Genomic DNA, 23,896 nt, shown 5'->3' with positions numbered 1-23,896 from the left:
ATTAACATTTTTCCTGCCATACTTGGGGGAGGCAGGGTAACTGCTGAATACTCCTTGACTCAGCTTAACTTTGATACAAGGAAAAGCTTCCCAGTAGGATAATGAAGGACTAGTAAGCATAGTTAAGAAAAGGTGTGTAATTGCTGTTGAAAGGCTTTAGGAACAGGTAGGACAAGACATCTCTCCAAATGACAGGGGGTGATCTTTTTTCCTTATGCAGCAGAAAAACTTTGGGTCCTTTCTGTTTCTAAGCTATGTTTTGGGCTTGTGGCCATGTTGAACAAGCACTGTTTATCTGGAGAGACTGACATTCTGCAAATAGAAATGGTGCTGAACACCATTCCAAGTGTTGCTGAAGAAGGTATAGCTCCTCTTCATTTTAAGTAAAATCCATCAGTCAGTTCAAAAAGCAGTCATTGTTCCCTGATAAAATGCAGCTGGTGTGCACATGAGCTTAGTCAGCAGACTATAAAATAACGTAAGCTTTCCACAGGGATCACAAACATCAAAAGCAGAAGGTGTATTTAGAAACAATCTCCAGCAGATTGCTATAATTATTAAATGTGAGGCATCACAAGTAGTGATGGAATATAGCTGAGATGATACTGCCCAGACAGGAAGGAATAATATGGCTTTGGTGTCTGTCTCTCTATACAGATTTCAAATCCCAAAGAGTGCATCATCAGATGCCAGATTATGTGTAGCTCACCATTTAAAATGGGTCTGCTCTCATGAGGGAGGTGTATATTTACTGAAACATTCAGGTGCAGCTTTTGAACAGTTCAACAGCTTTAATGTCACTCCTAGACACAATGGGAACATGGGAGAAATAACAATACAAACCTCTCTGCTGGACTGCCCTAGTGGGATGTACTGGTATGGTTACACTTAGCTACAGGGTAATGTTTGAAGGTCCACATGCAACACGTCAGACATTTCTATCTTACATGTCAGACATTTCTGCCTATAGCTTATCAACACAGCAGCAGGAAAGTGACAGGTACAGCACTTTGTGAGGGCCTCCTGGGCTGGAAATGAGCTCCTCTGTTGCCTCAGCTTGCCCTTGTGGGGGCCACATTTTAAATGCTTTCAACTGCAAATGGAAGCAATAAGGTAGGATGGACACACAAGTGCTGCCAGGAGCAAGTCTCAGATGGAGCTGTTCTGAACTTTCCCCTTCCGCTTCAGATCACATTTCCCTTCAGAAAAAAAAATCCTAATGGGTTTGCTTTTATGTTTCTGGTAAGAAAGAACGGGAGGCACTTAACCCATTGCAACCCATTAAAAATTGATAAAACAAATCAGCAGTTGCATGATAAACCTTTTCACAGCATGGTAAGTTTTCTTTAAAATAGTAAGCAGAGTACCCTTTTAATATTTGTATTTATAAGATTAATTGGATTCTGTCTGAATTGACTGATGCAGTCAAAACAGGCTGGAGTGATGAAAATGCTTTGCCTTTATATTGATAAGGCTGTTCTGAATTGCTTTCAGTTCTGTCTCAGCCTTATCTGCTTTTCCTGACCTACAACTCATGGAATTAACAGTGCTAGACATCATTCTTTCATAGTTTTGAAAAACAAGTCTCTGGGCCTGCTGCATTTGCTAACTCCTCTGCTTGCAAGGATTCCCCTCTACTACTTGGTGCAGTCATCCTACAACTCTAGGTAGATGCCTTTTTAATTCCAAATTCTATTTTGCTTAAAATTCAGTACTAACTGTAATTCTCAGGGCCCTGAAAATCAGGAAACTGCCATCAAAAAATGCCTTAAACCATGAATTTTAAAACATGTTGCAGTTTGTGTGTTTTCAGGTTTTGCACTTGCAGGCATATCTGTAAACATGAGGGAAAGAGATTATTCAAAACCCAAGGTTTCTACTTATTCATATTGAAGCAAGAGCTTTAATAGGCATGTCAAACTGTAATAAAACTGAAAACAATAGTGGTTAAACCAAATGAAAAAGGTAGAAACATACATTTGAAACGTTGCTTTTTTGTTAAATTGGGTGCTTTACATTCCTAATTTGGAATGTTAATAAATTTCACACAAACATTCCTGAAAGAAATAAGCTTATGGCCTGTTAGCATTCAGTCTGCATGCTGTAATAAAAAAAACTTAAGACACCAATATTAGACACCAACTGGCTTTGCCATGTTCCTCAGCAAGATGCTGTGCTGGGAGGCTGAAATAGATGTGAGGAAAAGCTTCAGCTGCTTTGATTTCCTAAAACATCCATAGCATTGCCCAACATTCACTTTCAAATTAAAGCCCATTAGGGTAGAAGGGCTTTTTATTTAGAGATTAGAGCTTACCTTTGCTGTTGCCTCATGCATAGGAAAGGTAGATGAAGAGTTAAATACTTGAAGGTATCATAAACTCTACATTTCAACCATATTAATTAATAATCAGTTATGGTAATAACATCATTAGAGCAGTGTAAGAAATAGTAATTTTCACCCATTCTGTATTGCTGTTTTAACAGATAAACTCTCATAATCTGTGTTCTGGTCCCAAAATTACCAACGTATGTGGTATGATTCAGGACTGAAAGAAATCTTTTTTTTCAAAATATTTTAGATTTGAGGCTCAGCTAGAATAGATGAATATAAAAGAGTGAAGCTATGAAAAACCCATCCCTGCGATCAACCTATCTGTATTTTTAACCTATGTGATGCAACTGGTGTTGTCTTTGTGGAGCATATCCTTGTACTGCAGGGAACTGAATCCCTCTGTCACAGAGTAGCTTGTGGCTTCCTAAATGTTGCTCATCCACTGATTGCACAGCTGCAATGTAGTTGAAATGTTTGTTTACCTGTAAAAGAGGTGAAAGCTCAACATTGATGTTTGTATACATACATTGTATTATATCAAAGAAGGTAGGTGGCCTTTACAAATGATTTTCCAACCACTGTAAAAACTATTTAAAGCAACTTTTAACTATATTAAGTGGCTTTTGGAAGGGGCGTTAAAAATATCCCATAATGAGATACCTGTAAGTCTCCTCCTTAGACAGAAATAGACAGATGAGTAAGACATGCCAGGTTTGACTAAGTACATGGCATGGATTTAATTGCTGTGCTGCTCCCTGTGTTTCTGCCATGCAGGAGCATGGATTAGCATTATGTGTGAGCTGGAATACAGGGAAGTTCATGGGGCATCCCTGTGCCTGTCTGCTGAGGGCTCAGCAACCACCACCCAGCTTGTTGCACTGAATTTAGTCTCAAAACATTCTGTGAAATAAATTGTAATCTTCTGAGCAAGATAAATTACTCTTAGGAACCATCTGCCTTTACCCTTTTAAAAAATGTCTCTTTAAATGTAAATTTAGCTTTCTAACAGAGACAGTATCACCATGGTAACAAACACAAGAAAAATAAATGTCTCTTAGAGGAAAACCACTTTTTATTTTGTATAAACATATTCCATATAAAATAAATTATGCAGCTATGGAATTATTGTATATACAATCTGAGACAGTAAAGAAGAGTATAAGTCTTTTCCTGGAATGGTTCTCTGAGCTAGTACCAAACATAATTGCTTGCAGTAAAGAAATGTATTGTGTACTTAATTTCACATGCTGTGAACTAGAGCTCTCATCTTTGTTTGCTCTAAATGGACTGGAATGCTACAAACCTCAGTGGAGCGTCAGGCAGGCAGCAGGAGTTTACAGAACTGGAGCCTAAAATGTAATCTCTGCCAGGTAATTTATGTTACAAATGCTCTGCTGAGTGAGTTTCCTCTGCCCAGTCCACCACTGGAGGGGTTTGTTATTCAAAGGGCACAGAAGCAGTGGTTTGGATTTCTGCTTTCATTGAATGAAAGGAAGAATGCTTTCAGGTTAGGCCTGTTGCAAAAATAAGATTGATGAGTGGTGTACTTTAAATTGTTCACAAACAAATTCCTCGCTACCTCTTCCTGCATCAGTAACCCCCTACAAAGGTCAGTGTGAGGACACACCTAAGATGGGGCAGTATCACTGTATCCAAGAATTTCTGCATGGTTAAAAATAATTGCTTTTTACATTGTCTGCTTTCTTGTTTCAGGCTTCAAATTTCACAGTATACAACTATAAGAACAGTTTTCAAACACTGTTGAAATGTTCCACAATTGTTTATTTACCCTCTTTCTTTCCCTCTTTTAGGCTGTCTGTGGTGTGTTTGAAGGCTGTAGGTGAGTGAAGATGGCCGTGGCTGGGTTTTAGTGGTGGGAGGAGGTGAGGAATTCTGGTGGAACAGAAACCATCCTGCATTTACCTGGCACCTCTCATCTGAATAAAACAATAGCTTACACAGATTAAGCTATTTCTTTTTTCTGTATGGCAGGCAGAGAAACTCTATAATCTGCACTTAAAGATGTGTTAAAGTATTCATTTCTTCTAGGGATTGTCACAATGACTTTGGCATGTCATTTACTGTGAGAGGCAACAGGAGTGGTGCTGAAACTGTGATCTGCTCTTTCCCTACCTTAGCTCTGAGTGGCATGTTCAGTAGCATCGACATCCATCACTTTGGCTATTGCTCTGTTACACTCGTTGAAATCAGAAGAGTAAAATGGAATGTTTTCAGCGGTGGCTTGGGCAGGACTTCATACAACCTAGTCTTCTGAGAAAAGATAAAGCAGTCAGTTTCAGGAAAATATTGTTGTTTTATGTGCGCAAACAGTTCTGCAGGAAGTGTAAAACTAATATGCAGAGATGGATTAACTAAGGTATCAGGAAGCAATCAGCTTCTCCTGCATGTCTCAGCCTGCCAGACCACGACTTTGGCAAGAGTACCTGGACTGGGTTACACTGCGGATCATCTTGCTTGCTCTCAGGCCTTGGACGGCAGCTGGTAAAAAAGATGGGTAAGGGAAGAAACAAAAGTAACAAGGCAGACAAGCACTAATCCTTTCATGTGTATCTATCTGGTTATCTGCAGTTTTGGATTAACTGCATGTAGCAGTCTGTGTGGCCCACCTAAGGAGGTGACCTTAAACACTATTTGGTTCTGAGTGCCTGTGGGAGAGCACAGAGGAGGAACACCTTCTCCTAGTGCTCCAGGGGCGGGCTGGCACCACACTGTGCTTACGGCTGGGCTGCACAGCTGTCCCGGGGTGCCACAGCGGCCTGACCCACCCGCTGTCCCCCACCACTGTCCCTGGGTGACACAGTGGCCTTACCCACCCCTCCAGCACACGAGTGCCTCGGCACGCTCCGGGGCAGCAGGCCAGCCTGAGGTGACTTCAATAAACCACACGGATGTTTTGGCTTACCGAACATCCTACAGCATTGCGAGCACACGGGCAAAGACCAAGGCAAGGGGTGAGCATCGCACCCCTCTTATTGCTAGAGTTGGTCACTGTGTTTCAAATAGGGGCGGTGAGAAGGGGAGAAAGTGCCTTACTGCAATCTTAACGACTCCTATCTGTTCCTCTCTCTTCCAGGTGCTTTGCAAAGGCTGTATCCATGTCGGGGTCTAGGATGGCTGCTCAGACAGGTGCTGGATGAAGAGGCAGGAGCAGACACACACCTTTCCCAGCCGCCGTCCCGCTCCCCTCACGCCGCGCCGAGCCCTCCCCACGGGCCCCGCTCCGCTCCCGCCCCGCCCGCGCGGCCTCAGGGCGCAGGCGCGCAGCTCCCGAGCCAATGAGGCGGGCGGGGCGGGGCGCGGCCATTGCGGCCCGGCCGGCTGAGGGGACGCGTCGCTGCCGCCGCCGCCGCGATGGTGTCCTGGATGATCTCCCGAGCGGTCGTGTGAGTGCCGGGCTGGGGCTGCGGGAGGCGCCTTATTTCCCGGGGCTGAGATGGTGCCGATGAGCGGCGGGCGGGGGGCTGAGTCCCTTTTCTGCTTCCCCCAGCCTCCAGAGGCGGGTGCTCAGCGCTCCCCGCTCCCCTTGGGGGTCCGTGTCCCTGAGAGTCCTTGTGCTCCCAGAAACTCCGCAGGACCCGCACCGGGATTGTGGTTACCCATAATGTGGATCTCCTGCTCTTAGTGCACGTTTCCCGGGGCTGCGGAGCCAGCCAACTCGCGCTGCTTGTGCCTGGCGCGCACAGATTGCAACCGTTGCTTGTAAATTGATCCAGAGTAACCTATAAAATCTCGTAACTTTTACTTTTTAACTTCTAGCAGAGTTGAGAGGACTAGAAGAGTGCTTGCGAGTGTGAGATGGCGGTCTGTGCTGAGTGTAGCTTATCAGCTGAAGAGATAGGTTGGCAGTTATTGTGTTCTGCACCTCATAAACTCGAGTTTTTGAAAGCCAAAGAGACAAACTTCGTTAGGGCGAGAAGCTTCATTTTATCTGTTGTGTAAGTTCTATTTGAGAAAGAGTAAACTGCAGTGACACCTCTGAATTTTTTTCATAGGCATTGTACTGTTCCTTCCTGAAACTGATGAGTTATTGAGTTCATTTGAATGTCATAAAGTCCCTCATAAAGTCTGAGTAATATTTGGGTAGCAGAATCTTCCTCATGCTCCTTGCTGGATGGCAAGGATAGTGACTTTGAGGTCCCCGGTGCTTATTGGGTCCTTTGAGTTGAGATTTGCTGTGAGTGAGCTTTTGCCAGGCAAACGAAATGAATCCTCTCACAAAGCAGTCCAACAAACATCCGAATTAGCATAAAGTGTGTAGCAGGAGTGTGTGACCCACAGCAGGGCATAATAGGATTGTCCTGTTTTGTTGGTGAAAGATATCCCCCTTAAGCTGTCTGGTGTAATTTCATCTGAAAACTTTGTCAAGTTTTCTCCTGCTTTCTCATACTGCCGCGTATATTTTCCTGCGGCAGCCCAACCACCTCGATAAGTAGCAGTCTTTCTCCCTCTTCCTGCCGTCCCCGAGACTTGTCACATAATTGCAGCTTGCAAAGTAGAACATCACGTTCCAGAATTGGCAAGGGACGAGAGAGGTTTGGAGGAGAGTCTGTGGGAGGAATTGCTGTTGGTGCACTTTGGCAGTGTGGTCTTCCCACAGGCTTTACACGGTGCTATAGGCAAGAGGCATACTCCAGCTTTCTGTACATCAGATGGAGCTGCTCAACCTGTTTCTGCTTTGTTACATAACAGCACCAGCCGGAGAATTCTTATTTTAACTACTTAGACTGTGTTGGTTTCAGGGGAGATGGCAGCAATGCCGAGTACCTTCATTTCTGATGACCAGGTTCTTCTGTAGGTGGTTGGGTTTTCCCCCCTGAATTCCCAAGGGTTGTATTTACATAAGTTAAAATCTCCATGAGCCTAACCCTATAGCACAGGGAATGAAGAGAACAGCTTCTGTTCTCCACAGATTTATTGCAAAAGGCAGTAAAAGATAATGTACTGTGCAGTTCTGTGGAGTTAGTTTTCCTTGTTGCCATTGGTCACTGATCTGTGTGCCCTAATTATTTTTGCTAAAAAGGGAGTCCTGAATATTATTTATAAATCCTTTCCACCTTCTTGTGTCCTTGTTTCCTAGATGTGGGATTTAAATAGTTTGCCAGTGTTTAATTTCTCAGGAAGGTGGAAGTGTTTAATGAGAACTTGGACAGCTTTGAGATAGATTGTCGTTTAACTTTGCTAATAAAGCAAAATTCTTGTGGAAACAGAAGGTGAGAAGTAGCACAGAAGTAGATGTGGTATGACATGAGAGGTCATCAGTTTCAATAGTCTTGAGAATGCTCTTGTCCTGTTTTCTCAGTGTCCATTATCTTCCTTTTTTGATCTGTTTTCCTCTGGTCTCTTCCCAGATGTACCTATTTCAGTCACTTTGAGTCTCTGAATTGCGTGTTTGTAGTTTGGAAGGTGTGTCCTAGCCTTCCCATAGAAGCCATAAGAAAGAGATTTTTAAATACTGTGTAGCTGTGAGGACCTGAGGCTCTTTGTTATGTAGCATTTGGATTCTGCTCTGGTGACTTCCTGGTGCACAAGTCCCCAGCAGCCTGTCATCCTGACTGGTGATGGAAAGGAGCAGCAGTTTGTCTGTCTGTGGCAGAGTTCTTCACTCCTGACTGACCTCCTGTGTTTCAGGGCCAAAAGAGCAGCAAAATATTAATTTATAGGTGAGTCGCCGTGCCCTCTGCTGATTTCTGACGTGGTGGACTTGTCCTGACATGTGTGTCCCAAGCAAACTGCCTTCTGATTCAGTTTGGGAGTTTGCAATTTGGAATTCATTAACTCCACTAAAATACTTTGGTGAACACTTTAAGGAACTAGGGAATGGAGCTAGTAGGGAATTTGGATTCTTAATTGCATGTGAATTGTCTTGAGGAGTCATGCACAGGAAACAGGGAGTGGTTCAAATTCACTGTTCCACATAAGAATCTTTAGCAGAACTTTGTTTTAATGAAGTCTTTTCCCTTTGCTCTATCAATGCTATTATTCTTAAGTATTTAAACTTGTGAAATACTTTGTACTAATTGCATATCTTTATGTCAAGAAGCAGAAGACTTGAAGTGCACAATTAAAACATCTTTCCATTTTCAAATTGCATATCAATTGGGTGCTGTTGCAGTAAGTATAGCTTGTTATTTCTAAAACACACTGGCTGTTGCAACAATTTTTGGAATATTTACTGCAGGGTTTTTCCTTTTTTTTTCACATAACAAAACTAACAATAAGATAAATTATTTCATTCAGAATCTCAGAAAACATGTCAGTGTGGCACATCATGTTCTCGGTTTTTGATGGTGGAAATAATTTTTTAAATTTGGGAGTGCCCATCTTGTTAACTTCAAACAGAGCTTGTGCCTGACTTTTCATCCACTTGGATTGCTCATTCTTCTCATTTGTGAGGTCTGAGTGCTCGTGTACACATCAGTTGCTGAGACAGTATTTAATAGTAAACACACTGAATACTTGTCAGTCACAGCCTGGTATGGATGAGATCAGACCATCCTCTTGTGCCAAGCAGAGATGTGAAAGCATCCTAAATACCAAGTAGATGGCCATTTTGTTCTTGCAATCTGTTAAAGCAGACTGTCTGCTGTAATCTGTTAGCTTCTTTCCCTCCTCACTTAAAAATGAAAGTTCCCCCATCTGTGTTGCTTTGCAGCACGTTCTCCCTTCATGTTTAAGTACGTGGTTTGTTTCCAGTTAAGTAGGTCGGTATCCATCAATGTTGGAAGGAAAAGTTGCAGTGCTCCACAGAAGGATGGATTTGTTTGGGTACTAGTAGTTAGCTTTCTGTTTGCTTGTATTTATAATGTCTCTCTTCCCCACCCCAAGTTTGGAGCCTTGCAAATATTCTTTGAATCTGATGTTAGATTATAACTAATTGCTTTAAGCTGGACAAAGACTGTGTGGGGGGACACAGGAGGTGACCTGAAGCTAGGCAGTAGTATTGGTCTCTTTCAGCTTTTGCTGCTTTACACAATGGAGCTGTTTCTTTAATGGTAGTTTCTAAGGCATTATCTTACTCTACTTTTAATGCTTCTGTTGTTGTTTGACATTTCCAGATGTCCAGCTGCCCCCAGAATTACTGTAAATCTGAGAAGGGGTGGCTGCAGCCATAGCTTCTGTGTTGATTGAATTGTTGTCTAATACCTGGCTTAGCATGTGGATCATGTTTTATGTAACTCTGTATGCTTTGGCTGGAAACCTAGATCGTGTCTTGTTCGTGGAATACAATTTTTTTTTTTTAATAAAAGCATAAACTGCAATAATATTTACCCTCTTGTGTACTGATCAACATGCTGTCACATGTTTTGAAGTCATCCCAGCTCGTGGGGTGGAATCAGGTAACAATAACACCCTGTGTGTAAAAGGAACAGCTATAGCTTCATAGCCTGATCTTCAAGGCAGAGGAGGCCTTTGTGGGAGAGTTTCTGACTGTTTGTAGCCTGCTCTCTGGCACAGTGGTTGCAGCTGAAGTGTGAAGGATGTTGGCTGCTGTGGGATGCTGAATTTCTGACAGTTTTCTTTGGTTTAAAGGCCTATAAATTGCTGCTGCACCTGTGGGGAAAAGGAGCTGCTGTCACAGCGTGAGATGTGCTGCAGCATCTGTCTCATCTCAGAACTGGAATGAATCAGTGGCTCTGATCAGTTATCCTTGGCATTTCATGCTAGAGATGTCACTGCCCCTTTGCTGGGAGGGGCTATCCTGTCCTTCATCCTCTCCTCATTCACTTTCCACATGATCCAAACTGACCACTGTGTGTGTCTGATTGTTCTGTCAACTGGAATGAAAATTAGTCTTGATAGAAGTTAATATTTTGTTAGTTGCAATGAACTGCACCAGCTCACACTGCTGTTGTGTAGTTGCTAGGTAAGTGGTGTGTTGAGAATGAAAGGTTGCAGGACAAAACCAGCATTATTTTAGGCTTTAGGGTATGGTTAAAGTGTGCTCTGAAACTGCATTCTTTGCTTTCACATTGCTGCTTATTCTTTCTTCTTATGAATCTAGTTCCAGTAATAACAGTGCAGCTGTTCTAATCAAACAAGGTGTCAGATTTTTAAAGGGTTTTCAGTTTCATGGGTTGAAATCTGTGAGCATATGCAAGTCTAGGGATTAAGTGTATTGTCCTGACTGTGTGAAAGTTTAAAATCATTTACATAATTAAGCAGTGAAATCATCAGAACTCTTCTCTCCAACAGTTCAGCTTCTCAGTGAGGTAATCCTAATATATACAATGAGAAGTTTCTGCTCACTTGCATGTGACTTGTAACACTTCTTGAGTTAATACAATGCAAAATTTCTGTCTCTGCCAACTTGTAAGAAAGAAGTGTCCCTACTGCTTGTCTGGCACACCTTGCCTTAAATCAACATTTGCTCTGCAGCCTAGCTGCTCTTTCCTCTGCCATGTTTACAGGGTGGTGGGAGTGCAGAGCAGGCTCAGTGTGCCTGTGGCAGGCGAGCTGGACTGAAGCTTCCCCAGAACAGATGGAGCACGTCTAGAGGTGTCCCGTGGAGTCTGACATTCTTACTTCATGCTCTTGGCATGTTCTGTGTTACAAAATGTGCTGAGCCCCACATGTGTGTCTTCTGATTGTAGATAAAGAAATACCAAGAACTGCATGATCTGGCACAAAAGGGTGTTTCTAATGAAAACAAACAACCTCCACTCCTGCAGTGTTCCACAAAGCAATGTCTGCTTTGAGCCAGCACGTTGTAGGCTGTTGAGCACTTCTGCAGCCTGGACAGAAAGTTTTGTCTTTCCTGGGTTTGGACATAGAGGCAGCTCCCTATATGCTTGGGCAAGGCTGAGGAAGATCCTGAGCCAAATTCTGATTTGTTTAAAAAAAAGTTGCTTTGGCTCAATAATTTTAATATTTGATAGAAATCATCTTCTAAATGTGTGTAAAACGTGTCTGGCAAAGTCCTGTGTTCCAGTGCTCCATGTGCAAAGGAGTTTTCCCTAAGCTTTTTTTAGGTCCCTTTTATTCTGCTTTTGAAATTCCAACATTTTGAAACCTGTGTAAGTACTAGGTTTATACAGAAGAAAATATTCCATCTGCCAACAGCACAATCCCTCTGTTGGCAGGACCTGCCAGACTAGACCATGACAGTTTGCTTCAGGACAAATGAGAGGAGCTGTGCAGGGTCTAGGCAGGGAAGGGGATTGCAAATTTTTTGCTGACCAGGATGACTTCAAACACAACTGGCCTCAGTGGCACAGAACAACCAACCTGACAAGATGGTTTTTGTGTGAGGGAAATAAAACACCCCACAGAGGCTATCTCTGCACTGAGCTTCTTGTCAGCTATCTCTGTTCTTTGCTGCTCAGTTTATCACTGACAAAATAAAAGGGCGTTACTTGTGTTTCTCTTGTGTTTCCTAGCAGTCTGCAAGCATCAACATGGAGGTGGGTTCAACTAGATGAATGTTTGCCCTATGTTTATCATCTTTGGAACATTACTCATGCATCCCAAAGACAGTTGGAACTTGTGTTTGATGTTGAAAACTAGGTGCAGTTCGTTTCAAAAGCCTGCAACCTGGCTTTGAGTGCAAGGATTTCCCAAGCAGAGTTTTTCCTGATATGAGAAGCCTGACATAATGCTGTACCTTGTGTTAAAGCTGTTGGAACTTCCAGTGCTCAAGGGGAAAATCAGAAAACAGTTTGTGCTTGTGCCTTCCTACCACTGTCTGTTTTTGTTATTTCCTCCCCCCACCCTGTTTTGTAACTCATTGATCACAACTGTGGAGAGTCAGGAAGATGGTCACTAGCTTAAAGATATCCTGATTAGTTTTTAAGTATGGTAACATTACTTTAAACTAATATAAAACTCCCAAAGAATTATTATTTGGCTTTGTGCTGTCATTATTCACTTCTGCCTGCTAATATTTTTTTCCCAGATTAGGATTTTTTTCTAGAACGTATCACTGCCTTTATAGATGTCTAAAAGCACATCTAGGATTACTCAGTTGCAGTGTATTTAGTATTAGAATGTTTTAGAAGCTGACCTCTTCAATATTTTCATCTGTGAACAGCTTATGGTTCACTTGGAAGACACTATATCCACAGAAACATAAAATATATGTTTTACATGGCTGCTTTGGCAGTCATTAATTTCCTGTAGTTGCAAGGTAAGCAATGTTTGTTTTACTATTCTACTTACAGAACTTTGAGGGCTAGTTTTTCTTGTCTAAAAGTTACCCTTGAATGGTGGAGACAAAATGAAATTTACATTTGTATAAAGAGGATAATATGAATCGGGCAAATTATCTTACATTTGCATTTGGAAAATAACGTTTCTGAAAAGGCACGCATTTCTTTTGTATCTTCTGGTAACTTAGCCCATTTGCATATAACCAGTGAAACATAATTGTGTTAACAGAATTCTTCTCTCAGAAATTAATTTTTTTTGTTAATCAGCATAATGTGCTTTATTTGTTTTTGAGAGCAAACCCTCAAACTAATTAATGCATGAGTCTAAAAAAACCCATAAATTATTTGGGTTCAAAAGGGAGGAAATTAAGATCTTTCAGCATTGTATTTTTGTTACTAATAGAACTGCATGAATAAGGCTGGTGGAGATTCTGCTTGTCAGCCTGAACTTGGTGTCCAACAGAATCCTCGGAGTTCTCTCTGTACCAGGTATAATTGAGGAAACACATTACTGGCAATGACAACTCCAGATGCTGCCTCTACAGCATCTGCCAAATCCAAAGTTCATAGAAACCTTTTCCTGTGTCCAGTGGAAAGGTTTGTTCTTTGAATGCTCTGAGAGGCTCCAGAAGTTCATTTCTGGGTTATAAGATTAACAGAATTGTTTGAAAATCAAGGAACTTAGGGCAAAAAATTAAAATGTGTGTAACTTTGGATGATTAAAAACCAAACCAGCAGCTGCCTGGGGTAGAGATAAGGCATGCTTACTTTTACTTCACAAGTTGGTGTTATATGGCTTCACTTACCTCTTTGCTCAGATTGTGGTATTTCTGTAGCATTTTTGGGAGGGGCAGGTCGTTGAGGCTGGTGTCTGATGACACCCTTGGGTTCAAGAATCTGTAATGATTAAGTAGGACCTTTCTGAGCCTTTGGGTTATGAACCTCACTTTTCTCTCTGGAGCCACCCAGACAGATGAATATTCCACACAGTGTGACCTATGGCAGCATGGACACTTTTTTCTTTTAAATGCAACCCATATGAATGGGTGGTTACATGCAGTGTGGTTTGCCTTACACTAACAGACAGCTCAAAAATAAAATGTGCTTTCCCTTGGAATAAGCAGAAACAACTTTTATTTGGGACCACTCCTATTTTAAATGTTAGTTTCCTATAGCCAGTTATTTTGATGTTGATTAATATTTCCAAAAATAAAGATACTCTTAGAGCAGCAAACAATAACTGGATTTTAACTTGTGAAATTAGCTCCAGTCTCTAGCAAACTTGATGTAGAGTGAAAACCAAAGCTGAAAAGGTGGAAGTGGAAATCATTTTTGGACTATGGCATTTGGAGGTGTTAGAGGGAATAAGCCTAGGCCATAAGTGATGGCCAAGCCTGGAAGAGGAACTCAGTGGAGCAGTGAGATTTGAAGCCACTTGTCAAAGCTGAATAAAGCTTTAGATTTGAAAAATAGTTGAGAATGGACATGACTTCAGAGCCTTGAGAGAATCTGAACTCAGTTTCCTCTAATATTGAAGATAATATTAAAGTACTGATTTCCTGAACCTACAGTTCAAGCATTGGGTCCATCAGGAAACTTTCTCCTTAGGCAGCTGCTGAGACAATAGAGAAAATAAAACACTTTATTGCAAAGAATTTGTCCCCATCTCCTGCAGTTGAGACTTAGCTCTATGGTATGTCTGTACATTGGCTTCCCATTGTGACTTCTATAGCTTGATTGAAGGTAATGTAACTCAGGGTAAATATGCCCAAATTACCTTTCATAAATAAAAAGCTGGCCTTGGATGCTTTTGGGCAACCAAATTTTTTTTCTTCCCACAGCAGTGAAAGAGATAACTCAGTGTTTTAATTGGCAGTAATCTTGTCTTGGGACTTGCATACCTTAAATGAGTGAGGCTGCTTTAAAAATTAAGTACGGTTTCTGTAATGGGAATGGATTCTGCTGGGCTTTTTGACTTTTATTCTAGGCATGTGGTGCCCATGTGTTTTTGGCAAAGTTTCTTTTAGTTTTCTGTCACCTGAAGAACTTAATTAGTATTGCTGCTCTTCTGCTGTGCTGCATTACTGCTGCTCTTCCAGTTTTGTGCTGGATAAAATATTATCTTTGTATGCAAATCTGATTTTACCTGGTCATTCACCTGGACTGAGACCTCTGAGGCTTCCAGGAACTGAGGCTTTAACTGAAGACTGTTAAACATGTTTAAAAACGTGCAGGACTTGGCAGTGCCAAGATGAGTCTTTGTTTTTTTTTGTGCTGGCTTTGGTTCTTCAAACATCCATCTAATTTTCCTTGTTTCAAAATTTGCTGTGGCACAGAGCAGAGGAAGCTTTGAGAAGTGGCTGCTGGCTTGACACAAGTCACTGAAGTTACTGTAATGAACAATTTTCCAATATACCATATAGATTGCAATGGAAGGTGTTCTAAGGTGTATTCTGGAGTCTCCTTGATATGAAGGATGTCATGTTCTTACACAGAAATAAAGGCCTAAAAATTTGTAGAAGCTTCCAACATGATTTTGAAGACACTAGGCACAAAACTAAGTAGTGTAAATAAGAGAGCCGGTAGTTTTTAAAATGAAATTTATGGAAGCCAAGAAGCTACCAAGTGTATTTGTAACTTTAAACCTCATAACAAAATGAAACACCTCATTCTAGATCTGTAATGTTCCTGTTAATCTTGTTCAGCACATCATCTGCGTTAAATTACCCTTGTCTTTTAGGAGCTCTCAGAAGCTCCTGAATGGAGAGGATCACGTTGCTCATGAAAACTGCATGTGTAGGTTGTAGTACCTCCAGGAGCAGTGAGTGTAAAGAACTTTTTCCAAAGCAAGGAAGCTCGTGTGTTTTTCTGTCATCTGTCAATTACCTTTATTATGTAAACTCTTGATATGACAGTTTCTTCGAACATGCATGTAGGTATCAGCTTTCATCTTGAAACTTACAATTAAGACTGCAATTTTTTTATCTTGTTCACCTGCTTTATGAAATAAGTTTATTCATGCGTATACTAAATGAAAACAGAAATTATCTCCTGAAAACTAGGCTTGGTTTGATGTTTTTGAAAACATGAAAAATAGCAAACCAGTCAGTTTTTCTTCTGACATCCTTAATCCAGCTGTCAGTCCTTGCTGATCATTAGAAGAAAAGCACAGTTCAGTGCAAGGACACATCTTTTTCTTTGATCAAAGTCATGTGCAAGGCTGTCTTAAGAGCTGTCTGAGGAGTCCCTGCAATTGTTCCTAATTGTTGGCTATTTCTCAGTGTTCAGTTGTGCTCCTGGCTGACATGGGGCCACAAACACTGTGCTTCCAGTGGTAAGAAGTCTAGCAACACAGAAATCAGAGATAATTTCATGTGTTTGAAGGAAATAGGTGACTTGAGATTTGAGTGTGAGCAGCTTTGAAAATGAATACTTCTCTATCAGGGATGAACTTTTGCTATTGAGTTTGAGGTGGGAGCTAGGTGGGAGATTGAAGTTCTCTTCCAAGGGTTGTTCTGTGTTTGAAGGCATTCAGTGTTTGCTCTTTATCTCGAGGCAGTGCTGCAGAAGGTGTGGTTGCAGTTCCTGGTGTGAGTGCTGGCAGGTGTGAGCTCACCTGGGAGGCTGTAAACAGGAAGGAATGCTGGGATGGGATGGGCAGGACGCTCCTACAGCACGAGTAAAACATGGATCATAAAGCAGGAGGTGAATAGGTCAGCCTGCTGACAAGTGACTAAGGGTTTTATAACAATTTTTATTTGCCTTCCAGTATTAGCTTTTTGGAATTTTCTGTACAGCTGGATTTGTTGGGCCTTTTGACTGTGTTTTGAGCAGGATTTATGTTTGGGTTTTTTTGTTGGTTATTTATGATGTTGCTATCTCCAGACTTATGCCCTTCTGTTAAAATATACCTGGGCTATCCAGCAGCACAAGAAACACTGCTCACTTGTGGACACAAATTTTGGGCACTCTCTCCAGGTACAGATGAAGATTCTTGGAGTTAGGATGATAGGCAAATAGCTTCTCCCCAAGTACTTCTGTGCTGTGCAGGAGGTGGGTGGATTCACAGGTTTAGTGTACCAGTAATGCCCTGTCAACTCGTGAAAGGGTGACTGGGAGAACTGTGTTAAAGCACTGATGCAACTTGACCACGTGGAAGAGTTTCCAGGCTGACTCATTAGAGAGGGCAGCCTGGATTTTGCTTCAGGAGTTGTTTTTTAGCTGTCCCTTGTTCCAGACTGCCACAGGCCCCTGTGATCCCATAAGTACATCAGCACTTGCACACACACTCCACTGCAGAACATCCCTTACAGAAGAGAATTTTTTCTGGTTTTTTTTTTTTTTTTGTGCTCTTTTTAGACTTCTTTCAAGGTTCAGACAGAGATATCTCCATGTTGAGACAACTTGAAGAGTTATCTGGCAAAAGGTGCCAGATAATTTGGGGTAGATCAATAATTAGTCCATAAACATGAGTAGATAGGGTGCTTGTAATGGAGCCTAGAGGTCTGCATTGGAAAAAAGGCTTAATTGTCTCCTTTCAGACTGCTTGCAATTGTTATACTTGGGACCCATTAAATAAAAGTTCCTGACATAGAAAAGTCCCACATTTTGGAGGAATCAGTAGGGATGTCACTTTTCCTGTTAAAATTCTAGGGTGGTTTCTGACTGCTTGAGTAATTGCCTTACTATTGGTTTTGCTGTGCTTTGGAAGGATCTGGCAGTTGCTTTGGAGAATTCCAGCTTTCTAAGTTGGAAAGTTAATAGCTGCCTTGCTCTGCTCAAGAATGTGCTTTATTCAACTCTGTCAGTGCTTCTGGGGATATTCTTTAACTATTAAGGCATTTTTGTTCTCTGGCTTTTATATTCTGCTCATAAGAATGCCGTGAAGATTTTAACAGACCTGTTTCTGATTGCATTCCTGCATTTTGGTAACTGCAGTCTGCTAAAGGAGTTGCTGGATTTCAAGTTCACTACTGTTGGCAGACATGTTCTTTTAATAGGATTTACATGATTTTCCCTGCTCCTTGCCCAAAGCCAGGGGGGTTGGAAAAAAAGTGGGATACAATTTCTTGGGGGGTTCAGGAGCTGATCCTCATGCTCCTCTGTCCTGTAGCAGACTAGCATTTTGTTCCAAGTGTAGTTTTTGTAGTTACTGGTGTTTTACTGTAGATTTTGTGGTTAGTGTTGTGTATCTGAATAGCAAAGTGGAGCTAAATTCTGTCAGGTGCTGGACAGAATGACTTTGTTTAGTGTAGTGCTTTTCAGAAACATTCAGGACAAAAATGCCAGGGCAAGCTTTTGTTTGTCAGGACATGTGAACTGTAGCTGGTAGCTGGCTTAGTCTAGAAGTCACTGCCTAGCTGTGAAACACTCAGGGGGAGGGGTAAGGCATGGTTTGAGTGTATTGGGTTTGTGTGTCAAGGTTTTACTCTTATTTCTCATTTTCCTACTCTGATTTGATTGATAATAGATTAACAGTCAAATTACCCAAACCTGGTTGACAATTGCCCATGACAGTAACATGTGAGTGATCTCTGTCCTTATCTCTCCCCACAGCCTTTGACCTTTTTGTTGTATTTTCTCTCCCCTGCCCATCTGAGGGGGGGAGTGACAAAATGGCTTTGGTGTCCACCTGGTGTTGGGTTAACCCAACACATGCAGGGTTTTGGGCTTTTCCCCCTGAATAGGATTCTTCCATGTGCTCCTTGTGCCTTATTTTGAGCTTGAGAGTGCCCCAGAGGTGCATAGCAGGCAAAACTCAATCCATAACTGGAGCCTCATCACTTGGTAGCCAAAACAAAAGGAGAGCAAAGCCCAAATTCCTGATCTTTGATAGGAGTGGCTTGGAAGTTTATGGGCAGTAAACAGTCTAAGCAAAAATGCTTCTGCTTTTCCAGTGCTGACTGAAATGCCATTGGTGAGGCATATGGCTCTGTTTGCCTTTTTTACAGCCAAGAACAGCCAGCCAAAGATTCAAGCATTGTTCTTTAGGTTTTTATTCTGCTCTTTAGTTTTCATTAGCAAACTTGCTTTCAAGTGAAATGTTGCTTAGGCTAAACTTGCTAACCATATGTGGAATAGCAATTATAGTTCATCCACAAGTGAAATTGTACTACCTGTGCAGAAATTAGGTCTGGTGGTGGTAAAACAGTGTCATCTACACTACTTCTGGTATTTCCATGTTGTCTGAGCAGCTCTTAGAAAAACTTGTGTATGTTTATGACAGGGATGGAAACCACTCCTATTGTAGCTGGGAAACACCTGGTACTGAGAAGGGGAACTGGCATGGTCAGCAAAGCAAGGCAGTTTATCAGGTCCATGGTTTTTTTGTGGCATGGAGGATTCTTTTATTCTGCAGCCTGCCATTCGAGGGTGTAGGTGCATATTCCTACTGGAGATGCACACAGTGTCTGGCTCTTTATCAATCTGTGGAGATCCTCAGCCTTTGATTGGACCAATGGGTGTCATCACTACTACAAAATTTTTAAGGAAAGGGAATTTAGTGAATAGGGCTGTCTCCAAAGCATCTCATACTAAAAGAGTTTGCTGGATTGCTTTAACTGTTAGGTAAGGAACAGAGAGTGTTCCCTTTTTGCATTTGGAGGAATGAAAGAATAAAGTGCCAAACACTATTTCATGCTTTGGACAATACTTTGGCAATGTGAACAGACTGAACCCTTAAATGCATTGTTGTTAATGTTAATGGCTTAGTGTTTGAGGAGTCTGGATGCAAGTAGTACTTTTGAGAGGCTTTTATTTGTGTCTTTGTTTTATTTTTAATTTTTTTAACTGTGGCTTTAGAGTTGTTGCTATCCATGTGAAATATGTTCAGTGCCAGAGCAACATGTGTACAGATGACTGATGTTTTAGTTGTCTGTCAGATGCAAACTCTGTTGCTTTGCTTCATAAATGAGCCTTTCAAGCAATTATTCACTTTAAAGCTATTAAAACTGTAAGACCATACATTATGTGGTAATAAAGGCAGTAGGTTGGGTCTTTTAAAAATACAGCTATATGGATATGAAAATTTATTAATTCAGATTTAAAGGCTCTTTGATACTTCTTTCTTTGTGTTTTTGTCTCCTAATATATTTGAGAAACATTTCTCTTTACCTGAGCAAAATGTCTGTAGAGGAGGTGGCTGTACCAAAAAGGGAATGTTATGGCAGCTCCTGAGTCCAGCTAAAAACCTGAAATAGCTGGGCTTCCAACTGGCTCTGAAATGACATTGGTAAGCAGGATTATCCATGTATCTACTAATAATATAAAGTAAATGACATCACACTCAGCTGAAATCTGTTCCCATCTGTGGACACTGCCTTTGTTTTTTGTCTGCTCCATTGGTGCAGTGTGCTGATGCTCAGTGTGAAATCCAAACCACACTTGGAAAAATAACACTCGAGTTTTTAAATTTGAAAAGCCATAGAATGATTGGGAACATCCTCAAAGTAGTTGTATGGTTTCTGTAGAAATATCAGAGGATGGATGGGCATCTAATATGCAGCAGTGGGTGTTGCTGACAGCTTTGAGCTCTTGGGAGGTGTGGATGCAGGGAGGAAAAGGACTGGAATGTGTGGGGTTTTTGTAGCCATCTGTGTGCCCAGGCTCCCTGCTGTTCCTTTCTGGCTGGTGCTGCCCCACTCAGCTGCAGTGATCTCTGCTGCCCTGGACTGATCCAGCATGCAGAGATGCAAGGTAAAAGGGAGTTTGCTGGCCTTCAGCTACACTCACTGGTGACAAGTTGGCTTTTGGCCTGCAAAATTGCCTGGTAGGTTTAACTGAAGTCAGAGGACTTCTCCTATGTGAAGAAGATGGTGCCAGAGTTGGCAGCAGCATCATTCCTCAATTCAATGTCAGCTCTGGCTGTAAGGAGATAAAAACTTGATGGTACTGGTTCCTATGTTTTGTTTTCATCCTATCTACCTACCCACTTCTAGTGAACAAACAGAAGTTTTTCTAACACTTCCATTTTACAGCAGTATTGGAAACGATACTAAATTGTTATTTATTAGTGTATATATAATAAAATAATCATATTATAGAATAATATAATAATGATATATTGTCCTTTTAACCACTGCACTCTGTTTTAAAGTGATTTCCATAAAAATTCTTTAAAAGAAAAAGTGGTTACTCAAATAAGTATTTTTAAAGTCCTGATTTGACTAATATTGAGTAAAAGATTTTTCTAGAAAAATCTATGGGAAAAACTAGCTGCCTTTCTTGTGTTTCTTATGTTAGTGTTTTTATCGAACTTGAGGTCATCTTTAGTTTTATGATAGTCTTGCTGTATTTAGATTTCTGCTTAAGATCAGTTGTTTCTGAAGAAGTGTTCTTAAAATTCTGTTTTGTCCCATTTCATGTTTATAGCAGTTCAAGAGTGATATGTTCAGAGGATAAATTGCTGTTGAAGTTTAGAAATACATTGGGGTTTTTTCTTTATAGAAGTGATGCTACATGACAGAGTGAGTGGAAAAATGTAGCTGAAAAATCTGTGAAGTGAAAGACTCAAGCTGTTTCCCTTTCATCTGCTTCATTGCAAGATACTTACATGAGCAGGCTACTAATAGTTATTTAAATAACTTTGGAGTGCTGTTTTTACAATTATGGGGAGGTGCACAGGTAACCAGTAACTGTTTGGGTTATTATGCATGTCATCCGTTGGTGGTTATGATGTTCAGGAACCTCTTCTGTATCTTCTCTTTGAATAAACCTTTTCCACCCTTAAAAAGGCTATTTTATGGGTTAAAGGATGAGCAAAGGCTTTTCTTATCTCTGATACTTAATAATTATAATTTCAGCCAGAGCAAGGGAAGGTGAGAGACATTAGAGCTGGTGTGCTACTGAACAGAGTTTTCCACAGGGACAAAAATCAATTGAATGAATTCCCACTTTTCCTCCATTTCTAAATATTGCTGTTGCATAGTTCTAGCAGAAGGAGATGAAATGTTGTCAGTGTTGTCTTAAAATTCTTTTGGAAGGGAACTTCTGATAATCTGATAAAAGTAGATGATTGTGATTAACTACTGATAGGTTCAGAGGCTTTTCAAGTGTGATAGCACTGCCAGCACTCTTCTGGTGTGGACAGGCTGCAGGACTGGTTTGACTTGTAAAAGAACCAGAACAACTGGTTTTACATTATCTATTAGAAACAGTCTTACAAAACAGTTTTTTGTCTTTAGGGCATCCACCCTTTTCTGTTCATGTTGTTCTAGTTTTGCCTATCATGAAACTTCCTCTGAGGAACATATAACACTGATTTTTATTTTAATGCTAGAGAGCAGGATTTTTTCTGTTAAGTTGGCTGAATTGTTCTAATGATGTATTGTCACTGTTTTGTCATACAGTACACTGTTTTGTCATATATACAAAATCCTGAAGGCTCTCTCTGTTTTCCAATAGGCTGGTGTTTGGGATGCTGTACCCTGCATACTACTCATACAAAGCTGTGAAGACAAAAAATGTGAAGGAGTATGTAAGTCTCATTCCTTTTAATTGTTTAATTACACACCTCTGCTGATATAGATGTGTGACATTTTCATTGTGTAATAAATCATGTGAAAGCTTGAATTGACTGTCTTACTGTTAAATACAACACTTGTGTGACCCTAGTGGTAATCCTCTGATTTTGTTTGCAGGGCTAAAGTTAACATATCTCCTACTTTACATGGTTTTATGCTGAAACATGTTCAACACACTAAGCTGTAGTGTGATTTTTTTAAGAGTATTTTTAATGTAAACCTTCAAGTCTTGGTTTCTAATTCAGCAAAGAAATAATGCACTTTTAGGCAGGGGGTAGAATGCAAGTTTGCTAATTCTGCCAACACCTTAAGTGTAAGTATTGACAAACTGATTCATAGTGACCTCTAGAAGAGCAGCAGCAGCTTAATATCGTTGTATGGAGCTCAGTAGGGGACTCAGAATCTACCTAAAAAAAGGTTAGTTCTTAATCTATTTTTCCTAAAAGAGGAGAAAAAATGTAACCAAGGAAGGAAAAGATGGTGTGGAGGAAAGAAGCAGAACAGACAGAAGAGAAAGATTGAGAAAAACACAATTATAGTTACTTCAGTTTTTAATTAAGCTATTAAATTATTGACTTGTCAGTGTGAGCAATGAGATAATCATGGGAATGTTAACCAGTTGCAGTCACAAGGACCTTTAGTCACTGTGCTACTTCCCTGTTTTAAGAGACAGCCTGGCTTGATTTCAGCAGGTAACCTGTCCTGAATCCTGGCCATAACTCCTCAGGGTGGGGTCAGGGCCAGCAGTTACTCTGAACTCAGCAGCCAGAGATGTGACCCAGGGCCCTTGTCTGATGTGTGATGTCTCCACTTTGTACCTGGTTGTAGTTGTAAACTGTAATTGGTAGTTGGTAACTGTACACTGTAGTTGGTAGCTGTTGTTTCTCCCCTTGAGTGTCTTAATTTAGCCTTATCACCCTGTCAAGGCCTCAGAGGACATCATATTTGTACTTCTGATTTCTGTGTACAAGCTGATGGGAGCTCATTTGTGAGATAGAGCTGGTGCCTGCCAGAGTTGAACTCATGGGAGGAAAAAATCACCAAAACTAAGAGGAGAATTTTCTCTGTCTCATTCTTGTATTACTCTGTCAGGGAAGTCCATAATGCAAGGAATTTATAATCTGCTTTTCCTCCCTGCTCCTTCAAAACAGGTCCACAGACTAAGTAGGGCATAGCAGTTTCCAACCTAAATAAAGGAAATCACTTTAAGAGGTCACCATTGCCTCTTGCACTATGTTTTCTAGCAAAAGAGAAGCAATATTTTAGAATGCTGAGATATTTTTCTCACCTCAGTTGTCCAGTTAGCCATGACCTGTCTGGGCATCCTTACACAGGGTCCCTGCTAGTAGGGCCTGAAATTATATTTTTTCAGTTCTTTTAGTGTGAACCTGTGGTCTTTGAGCAGTCCCAGAACTTGCAGTCACATAGAAAATATTCATGGGACCAGGATGAATAAGAACCATCTCAGTGACATTTTCATTAGCAGGGCATGACAATGATTCATCAGTGAATTATCACTCCATGGCTGCCTGGGCTGACTGTCCTGATAGGTCTTGGGGATGATCCATGGCTGTCATTTTCCCAGCTGGGTCATTTCTTTGTCAGTAAAGGGTTTAGATTTAAATGCAGCTTTGCAAATGGCACAGGTTTGCTGCCACTCACATCATGCACAACTTCCTTTCCAGGGTTTTGTGTGGCTCAGGAGCCATCTGTGTAGCTCAACTTTGAGCTTTTTAACAGTAAAATATTTTACTCAGCCACTACTTCCACCACTAAAAACCAACCAAACAAAAAGAATAGACATCCTGACTTGTTGTATAGGTCATGATGCAGCAAATTAATCAAAGATTATTTCTGAGGGATAAAGTGTTGAGCTG

The 23,896-nt window shown here is 41.0% G+C and overlaps 1 protein-coding gene across 2 annotated transcripts in view; it reads left to right on the top strand.

The window, feature by feature from the left end:
- Window positions 1-5,676: 5,676 nt before the first annotated feature.
- The window catches only part of REEP3 (receptor accessory protein 3), a 37,331-nt gene continuing 19,111 nt past the window's right edge, over window positions 5,677-23,896 (top strand). For both annotated transcript variants that reach the window (XR_009275054.1, XM_058810431.1), the window contains exons 1-2: window positions 5,677-5,736; window positions 21,901-21,973. Coding sequence is in view for 1 of the 2 variants with exons in the window: in XM_058810431.1 (XP_058666414.1) it covers window positions 5,705-5,736; window positions 21,901-21,973 (105 nt within the window). In the remaining variant the exon portion in view is untranslated. The remainder of the gene's footprint in view (window positions 5,737-21,900; window positions 21,974-23,896) is intronic.

The sequence above is a fragment of the Ammospiza caudacuta genome, chromosome 9, assembly GCF_027887145.1.
Source record: "Ammospiza caudacuta isolate bAmmCau1 chromosome 9, bAmmCau1.pri, whole genome shotgun sequence".
Lineage (NCBI taxonomy): Eukaryota > Metazoa > Chordata > Aves > Passeriformes > Passerellidae > Ammospiza > Ammospiza caudacuta.
This window is presented reverse-complemented; position numbering and strand designations above follow the sequence as displayed.